The 13,829-nt window shown below is 36.4% G+C and overlaps 1 protein-coding gene across 2 annotated transcripts in view; it reads right to left on the reverse strand.

Moving 5' to 3' along the window:
* Nucleotides 1-13,829, reverse strand: part of NPSR1 (neuropeptide S receptor 1) — a 169,929-nt gene that overhangs the window by 43,351 nt on the left and 112,749 nt on the right. The window contains exon 3 of one of the 2 annotated variants that reach the window (XM_012638769.1): nt 11,027-11,130. The exons of the other annotated variant lie outside the window; for it this stretch is intronic. Coding sequence (XP_012494223.1) covers nt 11,027-11,130 — 104 coding nt within the window. The remainder of the gene's footprint in view (nt 1-11,026; nt 11,131-13,829) is intronic. 2 annotated transcript variants of the gene reach the window in all.

Genomic DNA, 13,829 nt, shown 5'->3' on the forward strand with positions numbered 1-13,829 from the left:
ATTGACAAATAAAATTGTGTATATTTATGGTGTACAACATGATGTTTGAATGTATGTACACATGCGGAATGACTAAATCAAGCTAATTAACATATCTATTACCTCACATACATTTTTTGTGGTGAGAACATTTAAAATCTACTTCAAATTAATAATTTCTGCTCTAATTGTTATTATTTCTTTTACTCTGCATGTTTTAGGTTTACATTGCTCTTCATTTTCTGGTTTCCTAAGGTGTAAGATTAGATTATTGATTTTACATATTTCTCCTTTTTAATATATGCATTAAATACTATAAATTTCCCTCAAAAGACCGTTTTCATTGCTTCTCGCAAATTATGATGTTATATTTTCATTTATTTCAAAATTTTAAAAAATATCTCTTGAGATATCTTATTTGATCCATGTATTACTTAGAAGTATGTTGCTTAATCTCTAGTAGTTTGGGATTTTCCAGCTATTCCTCTGTTATTGATTTTTAGTTCCATTCTATGTAATCTAATAGCCTACTTTGTGTGATTTATATTTCTTTACATTGTTAAAGTGTGTTTTCTGGCCCAGTATGTTTTTTCTCTTGGTGCATGTACCATATGAATTTGATAAGAAAATATATTCTGCTATTGTTGGATGAAGAATTTTATAAATGCCAACTAGATCAATTTGATTAATAGTTCAGTTCACTTCAACTGACAGTTGTTTAGTTCAACTATATCTCTCTTTTCATCCCTTTTAACATTGCTTCCATTCAATTCACTCATCTATAAGTCTAATACCAATACATTGTTGCTATTATGTTGAGCGGCTATCTATAGATCAGTTAAGAATAGGAAAAATAAAAGATTTTATTTTACCTTCATTTATTCTTTCTCTAATGCTCTTCCTTTCTTTATATTGATTTGAGTTTACAACTTTATCATTTTCCTCTTTTTCTGAAGATTTTTAAAAACATTTCTTGCAAGACAAGTATACTTAGGAGAAATTCCTTCAGTTTGTGTTCATCTGAAAAAGTATTTCTTCTTTATTTTTGAGGAATAATTTCTCTTGATACAGAATTCTAGGTTGGGGAGCTTTTTTTTCTTTTGATACTTCAGATATTTTATTCCACTCTCTTCCTACTTGCTTGATTTCTGACAAGAAGTCAAAGGAAATTCTTATTATTTTTCCTTTATAAGAAAGTTTCCCTCCAACTTCTATCAAGATTTTATCTTCATCTTTGGTTTTCTGTGGTTTTAATATGATATGCCTGGGGGTATATATTTTTTTCTGGCATTTATCTTGCTTTGGTGTTCTGAGCTTCCTGAATATGTGGACTGGTATCTCCATTAATTTTGGAAAATTTTCATCTGTTATTATTTCAAATACTTTTTCTGTTTCTTTCTTTCATCTTCTGGTATTTCCATTGCATGCGTGTTACATTTTGTGTAATTGTCCTATAGTTCTTAGAAATTCTATTCCATTTTTAAAAAATATACTCTATTTTTAGAGCAGTTTCATATTAACAGCAAACTTGAGCAGAAGGCACAGAGATTTCCTATAAGCCCTCTTCCTCCCGGCCCTACACAGAGCCTCCCTTATCATAAAGCTCCCACACAAGAGTGGTATATTTGTTATAATCAATGAAACTACGTAGACACATCATTATCAACCAAAGTCCATAGTGTACATTAGGATTCACTCTTGGTGCTATATATTGTATTTTGACAAATATATGACAGGTATCCACTGTTATAGTATCATACCAGTAGTCCCACTGCCCCCCAAATCCTCTGTGCTGTGTTTATTCATTCCTCCCCCATCCCCAACCTCTGGAAGCCACTGATTCTTTTACTGTCTCCATAGTCTTGCCTTTTCCAGATTATCATATAGTTGGAATCTACAGTTTGTAGCTTCTCAGATTGGCACTTTTACTTGGTAATATGAATTTAAAGTTCCTCCATGTCTTTATAGGAGAAACGTAGGCTTTAAATGAACTTAATAGCCCAATTCTTTTTAGCACTGAATGATATTCCATTTATGGATGCACCACAGTTGATTTCTCCATTCACCTACTGAAGGACATCTTGGTTGTGTCCAAGTTTTGGTAAAGATGAATAAAGCTGCTATAAACATTTGTATTCAGGTTTTTATGTGGACATAAATTTTTAACTCATTTGGGTAAATACCAAGGAGCACAATTGCTGGATTATGTAGTAAGAGTAAAGTTTTGGAATAAACCACTAAATTGTCTTCCAAAGTGGCTGTACCATTTTGCACTCCCGTCAGCAATGAATGAAAGTTCCTGTTGCTTCACATTCTCAACAGCAGTTCGTGTTGTTAGTGTTTTAGTTTTTGGTCATTCTCATAAGGGTGTAGTATTATCTCATTTTTGTTTTAATTTACTATTCTCTAATGATATATGATGTTGAACATCTTTTCATATACTTATTTATTTATGTATCTTCTTTGGTGAGGTGTCTGTTCTTTTGACCATTTTTAAATCAGGTTTTTCATTTTTTTATCCTTCAGTTTTAAGAGTTCTTTGTATATTATTAATTGGTACAGTTCTTTACCAAATAAGCCTTTTGCAAATGTTTTCTTCCAGTCTGTGGTTTGTCTTTTCATTCTCTTGACTGTGTCTTTTTGCAGAGCAGAAATTTTAATTTTAATGAAGTCCACCTTATAGATTTTTTCATTCATGAATCGTGCATTTGGGGTTGTATCAAAAAATCATCCCCATGCTCAAGGTGACCCAGGTTTTCTCCTATGTTATTGTCTAGTTTTGTAGTTTTGCATTTTACATTTATGTCTGTGATCCATATTGAGTTTATTTTTGTGACAGGTACAAGAATTGTGTCTAGAGTAATTATTATGCATGTGGATGTCCTCCTGTTCCAGCAAAATTTGTTGAAAAGATGATCTTTTCTCCATTGCATAACTTTTGCTCCTTTGTAAAGACCAGTTGGCTATATTTATGTGGGTCTATTTCTGGCTTGCTATTCTGTTCCATTGACCTATTTGTCTATGCTTTCATCAATGCTACACTGTCTTAATTCCTGTAGTTTCATGGTAAATCTTGAAGCTGAGTAGTGTCAGTCCTCCAAATTTATGTTCCTTCAATATTGTGTTAGCCATTCTGGGTCTTTTGCCTCTTTCTGTAAACTTTAGCATCAGTTTAGCGATGTCCACAAAATAACTTGCTAGGATTTTGACCGGGACTCTGTTTAACCTATAGATCAAGTTGGGAAGACCTGACACCTTGACAATATTGAGTTTTCTTATTCATAAAAAGAATAACACCTCATGCATTTTGTTCTTCTTCGATTACTTTCATTCAAGGTTTGTAGTTTTTTGTATATAGATCTTGGGCATATTTTGTTAGATTTATATATAAGTATTTCTTTTTTTTTTGAGTTCTAATGTAGATGGTATTGTTTTTGAATTTCAAATTTCACTTGTTCATTGCTGATACATGTGAAAGCAATGGACTTTGTATATTTAACCATGTATTCTGCAATCTTGCTATAATTGCTTATTAGTTCTGGGAGGGTTTTTTTGGGTCACTTATTCTGGATTTTCTATGTAGACAATTGTGACATCAATAAAGACAGTTTCATTTGTTCCTTCTTAATCAGTATACATTTTATTTATTTATTTTTTGGCTTATTGCATTAGCTAGGACTTACTGTACAATGTGGAAACTGAATATGTGAAGGAAATTCTTGCTCGATTTCTGATCTTAGCAAGAAAGCTCCTAGTTTGTCACCATTAAGTATGGATGTTAGATGTAGGTTGTTTTGTAGATGTTATTTATCAAGTCGAATATGTTACCCTCTATTCCTAGTTTACTGAGAGTTTTTTTTTTTTTTTAAATCATGGATGGGTATTGGATTTTGTTAAGTGCTTTTCCCAAATCTATTGATGTAATCATGTTAGTTTTCTTCTTTAGCCTGTTGATATAACAGATTATGTTAATTGATTTAGAATGTTGAACCAACCTTGCATACTGGGGATAAATCCTACTCGGTCGTGGTGCATAAATATTTTTATAAATTGTTGGATTGATTTGCTAATATTTGTTGAGAATTTTTGCATCTATGTTTATGAGAGACATTGGTCTGCACTTTCCTTGCAGTATCTTTGGTTTTGGTATTAGGATAATACCAGACTGATAGAATGATTTAGGAAGTATTGCCTCTGCTTCTATTAATATATTCTGAAAATGATTATAGAGAATTGGTAAAATTTCTTCCTAATTATTTGGTAGAATATACCAGTGAATCTATCTGGGCTTGGTGCTTTATATTTTGGAATTTTGTTAACAATTTATTCAATAATAAATTTCTTTAAATAGATATAAAACTATTCAGATTGCCTAGTCTTGTGTGAGTTTTAGTAGATTGTATCTTTCAAGGAATTGGCCCATTTAACTAGATTATCAAATTTGTGGGCATAAAATTGTTCATAATATTTCTTTATTAACTTTTTTAAAAGTTTTATTTTTGACACAATAATTATATATATTTATGGGGTACAATGTGATATTTTTATATTTGTATACATTGTGTAATGATCAAAGCAGGGTAATATACATATCCATCACCTTAAAAATTTATCATCTTTGTGGTGAGAACATTTAAAGTTTTCTCATCTAGCTATGCACTACATTATTGTTAGTTATTAATATATTTAACCTACTGGGCAATAGAACACAGGAACTTATTTCTTCTATCTAACCGTAACATTATACTCATTGATCAACCTTGCCCCATCCTCCTTCCCTGCTTACCCTTCCCAGCCTCTAGTAACCACTGTTCTACTCTCAACTTCTACAGGATCGACTTTTTAAGCATCCACATATGAGTGATATCATGTGGCTTTTGTCTTTCTGTGCCTTGCTTATTGTTATATTATGAACAATTTTATGCCCACAAATTTGATAACCTAGTTAACATAATGTTCATCCATGTTGTTGCAAATGACAGGATTTTCTTCTTTTTTATGACAGAATAATATTCCAAAAAATGTACATATCACAATTTCTTTATACATTGATTCATTGATGAACACTTAGGTTGATTCCATATCTTGGTTATATGAATAGTGCTGCAATAAACATGGGCGTGCAGATGTCTCTTCAATATACTAATTTCCTTTCCTTTGAATATATACCCAGTAGGGGGATTGCTGGACCATATAGTAGTTCTATTTTAATTTTTTGAGGAACATTAATACTATTTTTTATAGTGGCTGTTCTAATTTACATTCCCACAAAAGTGTGTAAGGGTTCCCTTTTCTCCATATGTTCATCAACACTTGTTATCTTTTGTTTTTTCTATGGTAGCCATTCTAACTTCACTGAGGAGGTATCTCATTGTCATTTTAATTTGCATTTCCCCGATGACGACTGATGTTGAACATTTTTTCATATACCTTTTGTTCATTTGTATGTTTTCTTTTGAGAAATATCTATTCACATCTCTTGCCCATTTTTTATTGAGTTATTTGCTTCTTTGCTGTTTAGTTGTTTAAGTTCCTTATATACTCTGGATATTAACCACTTATCAGATGTTTGGTTTTGCAAATATACTCTCCCAACAGTAAGTTGTATCTTCATTCTGTTGATTGTTTCTTTTGTTGCACAGAAGTTTTTTTGTTGTTTGTAATCTAATTGGTCTATTTTTGCTTTTGTTGCCTGTGCTTTTAAGGTCATATCCAAAAAATCCTCACTGAGACAAAGGTTATGAAAATTTCTCCCTATGTTTTCTTCTAGTAGTTTCATAATTTCAGATCTTATATTTAAATTTTTTATCAATTTTGCATTGATTTTTGCATATGGTGAGAGATAAAGGCTTAATTTCATTCTTCCACATATGGATATCCAATTTTTCCAACACCATTTATTGAAAAGACTGTTTTTTCCTAATTGTGTTCTTGTCATCTTTACCCAAATTCAGTTGGCAATAAATGTGTAGATATATTTCTGGGCTTTCTATTCTGTTCCATTGATCTATGTGCTTGTTTTTATGCCAGTATTATGCTGTTTTGGTTACTATAGTTTTGTAGTATATTTTGAAGTCAAGGTAGTGTGATCCCTCTAGCTTTGGTATTTTTGTTTGTTTTTGTTTAAGATTGTTTAGGCTATTCAGGACCTTTTGTGTTTCTGTATGAAGTTTAGAATAATTCCTTTAAATAGATTTTACATGCTTTTAGCACTTTCTTCTCCTCCCTCAGGTGTACCTATAATACATATGTTTGTTTGCTTCACATAGTTCCATATTTCTCTAAGTGATTTCTCTGCCTTTGTTCTCTTCTCTGCCTCTTTAAATGATTGGGTTAGCTCGAGAGCCTTATCTTCAAGGTCTGAGATGTTTTCTTTTCCTTGGTTTAATCTGTTGCTTAGACTTTCTGCTGTGTTTTGAAAATCCCTGCATGACTCTTTCATTTCTTTAAATTCTATTATATTTTTCTTCATTTTGTCTAGTTTTTAGTGACTTTTTCATTAATTTCCTGAAATATTTTTTGGGCTTCTTTTGGTTGGTGTTCAACTTTCTCTTCAATTCCATTCATCTTATTTGCCATCCATATTCTGAATTCCATTTATGTCATTTTGACAGTTTCCTTGTAGTTGGAGTTCACTGATGTAGCTCCACTGCAATTCCTTGGGAGTGGTGATCTTTTGATTTTTCATATTGCCAGGGTTGTTTTGCTGGTTTCTTTTCATCTGAGTCCTCTTTGCTCAACTCATGGCTAATAGCTTTGCAGGGCTTCTGTTCCCTGCTGGAAACTCCCCTGCTTGATTAGGGTAAGGGGACATTACTAGATAGTGCTCTTCCACCCCCCTCCACTCTGGAATGCCATTGATGTGGCAAAGGAGGTGCATATGCACTAGAAGCCTGTAATACAGCTCTTATGATTTGTTCTGTTTACCTGGGATTGCCTCTGCTGGAGCCTGTGCTGAATGCTGCTTGGGTTGGGTGTTGGGTTGTTCACCAGATAGTTGTAGGATATTTGATTTGGGAGCTGGGTGAGATCCTCTTCACTGAGGCTGGTATTGTGGGGATTGCTCTACTGAGGATTTCTCCACAGAGGTAACAGCAGCAGCTGTATGTGCTTTTCATGGGTTCTCAAGCTGTGTGCATTTGCTCAAATCAGGTTGCAGTGTACTGGCAGCTTGAGGCCTGATGGGGCATTGGATTTTGGAGCAGTTCTTCTGGCCCTGCTGTGGTGGTGGAGGCTCTGGGATGTGGTCTTGAGGTTCAGGTGCAGTGTGGAAACTTGTGGATTATTTCTCAGGCCTGGAGGGGGTTCTGGAGGCACAGAGGCAGAGGCTTGGGCTCTGGTATGAAAGCCTCAAAGCCAGGACTGGGGAGGAGCCAGAAGTAGAGCTTCTAAGCAGAGCTGAGGAGGCAGAAGCAGGTCCGTGTGGACAGCAGGGATGATTCAACCTGGAGGGCAGGGTCAGGGCCAACCAGGCAGGAGGCAGTTGGGGCCTTTGGAGGGGAGTTGAGGCTGAGCAAATTGTATGCTGCTCTGTAGGTTGAGGGGCCCTGTGGGGGCCAAGTCAGGTGGGAAGATGTCAGTTCTGGTGGGCCAAGCACCACCGAGTTCTCCACTCCTCACCCAGGACCTGACAAAGTGGTCACCCAAATCCTCTCAGGTTGGAGCCTGGGTGTTCCATGATGCTTCTCTGTGATTTCACAATGCTGCTTCAGAGAAGAGTGATCCATATGTGCGCACCTGCCTGTACCTTCCACTTCTTTCCTTGGGAGCAGTGTGGTGGCAAGCTGCTTCCAGTCCTCCATTTTTTTCCCCAACCCACAGATCATTCTTTAAGGAAATTCCTTGCTGGCCTCCCATAAGCAGGACATGCAAACTGTAACTTTAGGTCTGCAGGTTATGTCTAGCTCGTACAACTACTGTCAGTTCCAATTCCACTCTAATAATAAATTATAAGTTTATTTTCATAGGTACAGGACAGAGACAAGACAGGATCAGACATTCTTCTACCTACCCAGGGACATCTACATAATTGGTGCTTCCTTCACTCCCTTTTTCTGCTCTAACATTCACCTTATCATATATAAAACATAGATTTTCCTGGGTCTTACAAGTATGTAACCATTTTGTCTCACTAGTCTGCCCTGCCTTTTCTTTTCTTTCTGTATGCCTTTAAATGCTGAAACTCCCAAATTCCCCTTCAGAAAAATGGCCACAGATTTATCTGTCATTTTTGTTTTTCCCAGGTGCATCCTCAACTTTGTGTTAATAGACCTCATTGATTGAGGTTTTTGCCTCAGTCACTTATTTTGTGTTGACAATCTGCTACTCTGCCATTGTTAATGTCTGCTAAACAGATATTTTCTTAAATTCCTGGAACTCATATGCCCTCCAGTCATCGAAGAGTGGCTCTGTGTGAATGTTGGGGCATGATTTTGACACTCAGCCAGGAAGCTGACTGTTCTGCCTTTGCTTTCACTTCCTGCTTGCACAAAGCTTTGAGGTCAGTCAAAGGTAACATCTCAGGGCTTTCTCTATTTCTTCCTGAATATGAGCACTGTTCTGGGAATGTACTTGGTCTTCTATGTTCTCAGGAATATGTCAAAAATTTTCAAAGCCCTTATGAATATCTTTTTACACAGCTTATGTTTTTAAGCTTTGGTTAGTCTATTGTTTTCCCCAACTATTATCTAATACCACAGGCATCTGTGAAGTTAATCAATTGTCTGTAATTGTTTTTGACAAATAAACAGAGAAAAAGAGTTTTTCACAGTGGGTGAGTTCTAAATTAAGTGAACTACAGACAGCCTTGCAAGTGGGGTCTTTCAGAGAACTGTCAGACATGTCAAATAATGGGAATTTCTTGGGAATGAGGCTTTGAAAGAGCTCTAGTCCTGTTTTTCTTTCTCCCATAGCTGCCAGACTCTTTGTTTTAACCATGAACGAGAGCTGTTAATTTTCAAGGCTACCACAGAGCTAGATGCTGGGGGATGAGAATAATGCAAGCTAAAATACCATACATCTCATTTTTCTTACTGAGCTTTAGCCATTTTCTTGAATAAATGCTCCCTGTAAGCCTTTGGTTAATTTCTAGAGTCCTGAAAAAAAATTTGATTCTGACAATTTTTGCCAGTTTTCTTGCTGCTTTTACAGAAAAGAGAATTATCAAAGTTTCTTTCTCTGACATTTTTGCTTTATCATGAAGATATATTTTATGTATAGTGTTATCTTAATATTCATTGTAAATACAGTTAGAAGACATGGTACTGAGTTGAATATTTCTAAATCAAGCAGGTATTTTTAAGTTAACAGAAAAAAACATAGCTTATTACATGATTTCAAAAAATGTGAAGGTATGTGTGGTTGCCAACCTCCAACCTGTCCCTAGGAGTCCTTGCCTCCTCGTGTTTCTTGGTTCCCTTCTCCCCATACTGAATCAGGGTTGACTTCTGTGACCAAAAGAATAATGTGAGGTGATGGTGTATAACTTCTGAGACTAGTTCATAAATACATTGTCACTTCCTCCTTGGTCACTTGGATGGCTTCTTCTTGGAAAAGCAAGCTTCTGAGTTGTGAGGACACTAAAGAATCCCTATGGAGAAGCTCATGTGCAGAAGAAGTGAGTATATTGCCAAAACCAGCACTAACTTGCCAGCTATGTGAGGGATCCACCTTGGAAGTGAATTTTGTCTCACCTCTGTCAGGCTTTCTGATGGCTGTAGGACCACGAAATACCTGAGCGAATCTTATGATAAAGCTTTATCCAGATCTGTCCAGACAAGTTGTTTCTGAATTCTTGATTAATAGAAACTGTGAGATAATAAATGTTTGTTTTAAGCCACTAAGTCTTATCATAATTTGTATCTTAGTAATTGATCACTAATATGTAGACAATTGAAAAGTTCTCAAGAAGAAACTAAAATATGGTTTGAAAAATTACTCCTGAGAAAATATTAGCCCCATATAGTGATAGGAGACCTTTCACACCTTTCAAACTTTCAAGATTATATTCAGAGCACAAAAGGAGATTGTAATTGTAACTATTCCCTATTCATTTTCTAAAGATGGAATAATTCCATCACCAAGATTTGAAAATGATAAAGTAAATGAAAAATCACAGTCTTACTTATGAATATAGATGCAAAGATCCTAAAAAATCCTACTGACAAATGGAATCTAGCAGGGTAAGACTTCCTGAAAATGCATTATAGATCTGTAAAGCTACAATAATTTAGATCTGAAGCACTGGCATCAGAATAAAAATATATTAATGAAAAATAATTTTAAGAAACAGTGTACATCAATTCAGAAACAGAGTATATCAACTCCAACACCACTTATGAAATGGTCCATTTTTTTCCATTCTTAGTTAAAGTGTCTTAGTCTATATTATACATATATTATGTATTAATAATACATGTATGTGGTATATATGTAACATTTTAAATAAAATATACATATGGTACATGTATGTGACTTATAATGAACAATATTGACAGGCAGGGTGTGCATATTTTTAATCTAAAAATAGATCTTTGCAAAACTCAGAAAATAATAAGTATCCCAGTTATAAAAAATTCAAAAAGCATAACAGGCAATTTAGAGAGGTAATTAAATATATAATACTGCAATTTTGGTGGTAATTAAATATATAGTACTCTCTAACAAATTCCTCACATTTTTCTAAAAAAGAACAGTAGCCAGTTCAGTTTGAGGGATAAAAGGTAAATATAATTGGCAAATTTTATGGAGATTATTTATCCACAATATGTCAAAAACCTTAATATTGACCCAGACATTTTATTTAATGTTTGAAATATGAATGCTTTGTTTTTTATTATTGCTTATTTATGTTTTCTTTACATATGATTTATTTTTTAGCAAAAAAGTACATTAAAAAAATCTTTCAAATTTTGCTTGTTCTTTCACCCAAGAGAAAGTAGGAAGTTGTTTCATAGCAGTGCTGGGTTTTTTATTATATTTGTTATGATGAATCCAAAAGATAACTTTGGTGTCAGTTTGTTCATTACATTCGGAAGGTGCTACATACCTGCAAATAGCGGACCACTCGGCAAACCAGGTCAGGTGCCATGAAGTCTCCAGTGAATCGCCAAATAATATCTGTCAGGATGTTGACCAGTCCGGTGAAAGAGTCTAACAGAAACACATAAGTGCTTAAATTCAGTCTTTTTCAAATTTGCAGCTATGCTACAATAGAAATGGATTCCTGAGGAGATTTTTCTTCTTCTTTATCAGATGGCCACTGAGGAAAAGCAAGGCAACACAGGAGTTCTTTGACTTTTATTATTGCAGCTTGTTACCACTTAGATGTACCCACCCAGGAAGAATTTCAGTAATGACTAGAGAATAATCACACTAATCTTATAGTTGACCTTTTAAGTCACGGAAGGAGCGTTTTAAGGAGATCTGTATCTGTACTAAAGCAAGCATTGTGTGAGAATCAAAAGAGAGCAAAATTGAGAAAGGCAATATCTTTTCCTTTGGAAAAGCCCTCAAAATTCCCCTTTCTGTACCATTATTTTACAGCTTGGATCTCTTATTATCTCCCTCCCCCGCTACTCAGTACCCCTCCCCCCAGGTTTCTCTACTTTCTTCTCCTTTCCCCTTTCAACATCTGCCCTTGGAAAAAATCAAGTACATGAGGTATTAATTTAATTAACATAGTTGGATAAACTACGGAGGAACTAAGGCCAAGGTCAGAACTTTGTTCTGTGAGTATACCATCTGTACTCAACGCCATAGTTATAGCCTGTACAAGTTGTACAGATGTCTACAGCGGAAATGGTAAAACGTGTCTAGAAGCTCCCTCTCACCCCTCTGTGACAGATGTCACTAATAATTGATATGTTCCAGAATCTTTCTCAAAACAGTGCTGCAGGGATTCTCTGCTGATTGATCTATAGGACTGGAACATAAGACCAAATAAGCAAGAATTCATTGACTTGGGGTCACCTTTTGGGGAAAAGGGATGTAACACTCCATAAAGGACACCCGAGTCAGGGCAAATTCACTGCTGGGGTAGCTCTTGGAAGCCTCGAGAAAGTGATGATCCTTCCTAAGCAAAATGGAAATGCTTGGGTTGCTCTGGTAGACAGTAGAGAGGAGAATACAAAGGCTGAAGGAAGAGGGCTTGCTGCAGTGGATATACTTTGTGAAGCCAGAAGACCCATGAAAGAATTATTTTCCATGGGAGGCCTCAGCAGGCATGTTATTCGTCAAAACCACCAGGGATGCTCTGGTGAGAGGGACACCAGCATCCCCAAGAAGCCCAGTGGTGGCTTCCATCTGCAGCCCAGGAAGGACAATGGGAGAAGTAGTTATAAGGCAGATCTTGCAACACAATGGCAAGTATGTACTGCAATGATTCCCCAAGCCCTTCCTCAAAGGGACCTATGGCTGTTGTTTGGGTGACTGTACACTGGGGAACGGGGACTATCTAGACATTTTAAGGGCTATTAGGCATAAGGTCTGAACTGACATGAAACTCAGATACCTGAAGTGTCATTATGGCCCCACTGTTAGTGTGGAATCTCATGGGGCCAGGTAATAAGTGGAATCTTGGCCATAGTGAAATGGTCCACTGGGTCTGCCACCCCTCCTGGTCATTCTTTCAGTCCCCAAGTGTTTAATTGGGATTGATATATGTGGCAGTTGGAGTAACCCCATATGGTTTTCCAATTATAGTAGGAAAGGCCAAGTGGAAGTCCTCAAGTCACTGGTTTGGTCCCTGAAGAAACCAGATGGATTCTGGAGAATGACTGTAGACTGCCACAAGCTCAAATAAGTAGCAGTCCTGATTGTAGCAGCAGTACCAGGCATAGCATCTTTGCTAGAGCAGATTAATGAGGCCTTAGGTATGGGGTATGCAGATATTGATCTGGCAAGAGTGTTCTTTTCTAATATGACCAGAAAAGAAGATAAGGAAGAGTTTGCATTCACACAAAACAGACAATGATATTCATTTTCTGTTATGTTCAGGGCTGTGTTAACTCTCCTAATACCTGTCATAATAAAGTCTGAAGAAACCTGGGCCATCTGGACATTCTGCAGAGTATCACACTGATCCATTTACATTAACCACATCATTAAGAAGGACAAGCAAGAGGTGTCTAGTACATTAGAGGCCTTGGTAAGACACATGCACTCTGGAAGGTGGGCGATAAGCCCTGTGAAAATACAGGAACATGCCACATCAGTCAAGTTTTCAGTGGTTCAGTAGTGAGGGGCCGCTGGAATACCACCCCCACCCCATATCCAAGTAAAAGATAAATTGCTACGTCTTACATTCCCTACCTCAGTAAAGGAAGCAAGACACCTGCTAGGCCTCTTTGAGTTCTGGAGGTAACACATTTCACATTTAGGAATATTGCTCTGGCCCATGCACTGAACAACATGGAAGTCTCACAGGTCTGAGTGGGTGTGGAGTGGGAAAGGGCTCTGTAGCATCCATGGGCTGCAGAATAAGAAAACCCTACTGCTTTGGACATATGATCTGGCAGACTCTACGGTGTTGGAGGTGTCAGTGGGAAGAATCAGAATGCAAGCCCCTAGTGCTCTGGAGCAATGATGTGCCTTCTGCAGGGTAAAATTATACACCTTTTAAGAGTTTTTTTTTTTATTTCAGCATATTATGGGGGTACAGATATTTAGGTTACATATGTTGCCCTTGCCAACCCCCCCAAGTCTGAGTTTCAAGCGTGTCCATCCCTCGGATGGTGCACGTCACACTCTGTGTATACAAATACCCGTCCCCTCCCCCCCCACACCTGACAATAGATGTTATTCTTATATGTACACTTATGTGTTGATCAGTTAATACCAATTTGATGGTG

Source organism: Propithecus coquereli, unplaced genomic scaffold (genome assembly GCF_000956105.1).
Source record: "Propithecus coquereli isolate 6110/MARCELLA unplaced genomic scaffold, Pcoq_1.0 Scaffold134, whole genome shotgun sequence".
NCBI classification, from domain to species: Eukaryota; Metazoa; Chordata; class Mammalia; order Primates; family Indriidae; genus Propithecus; species Propithecus coquereli.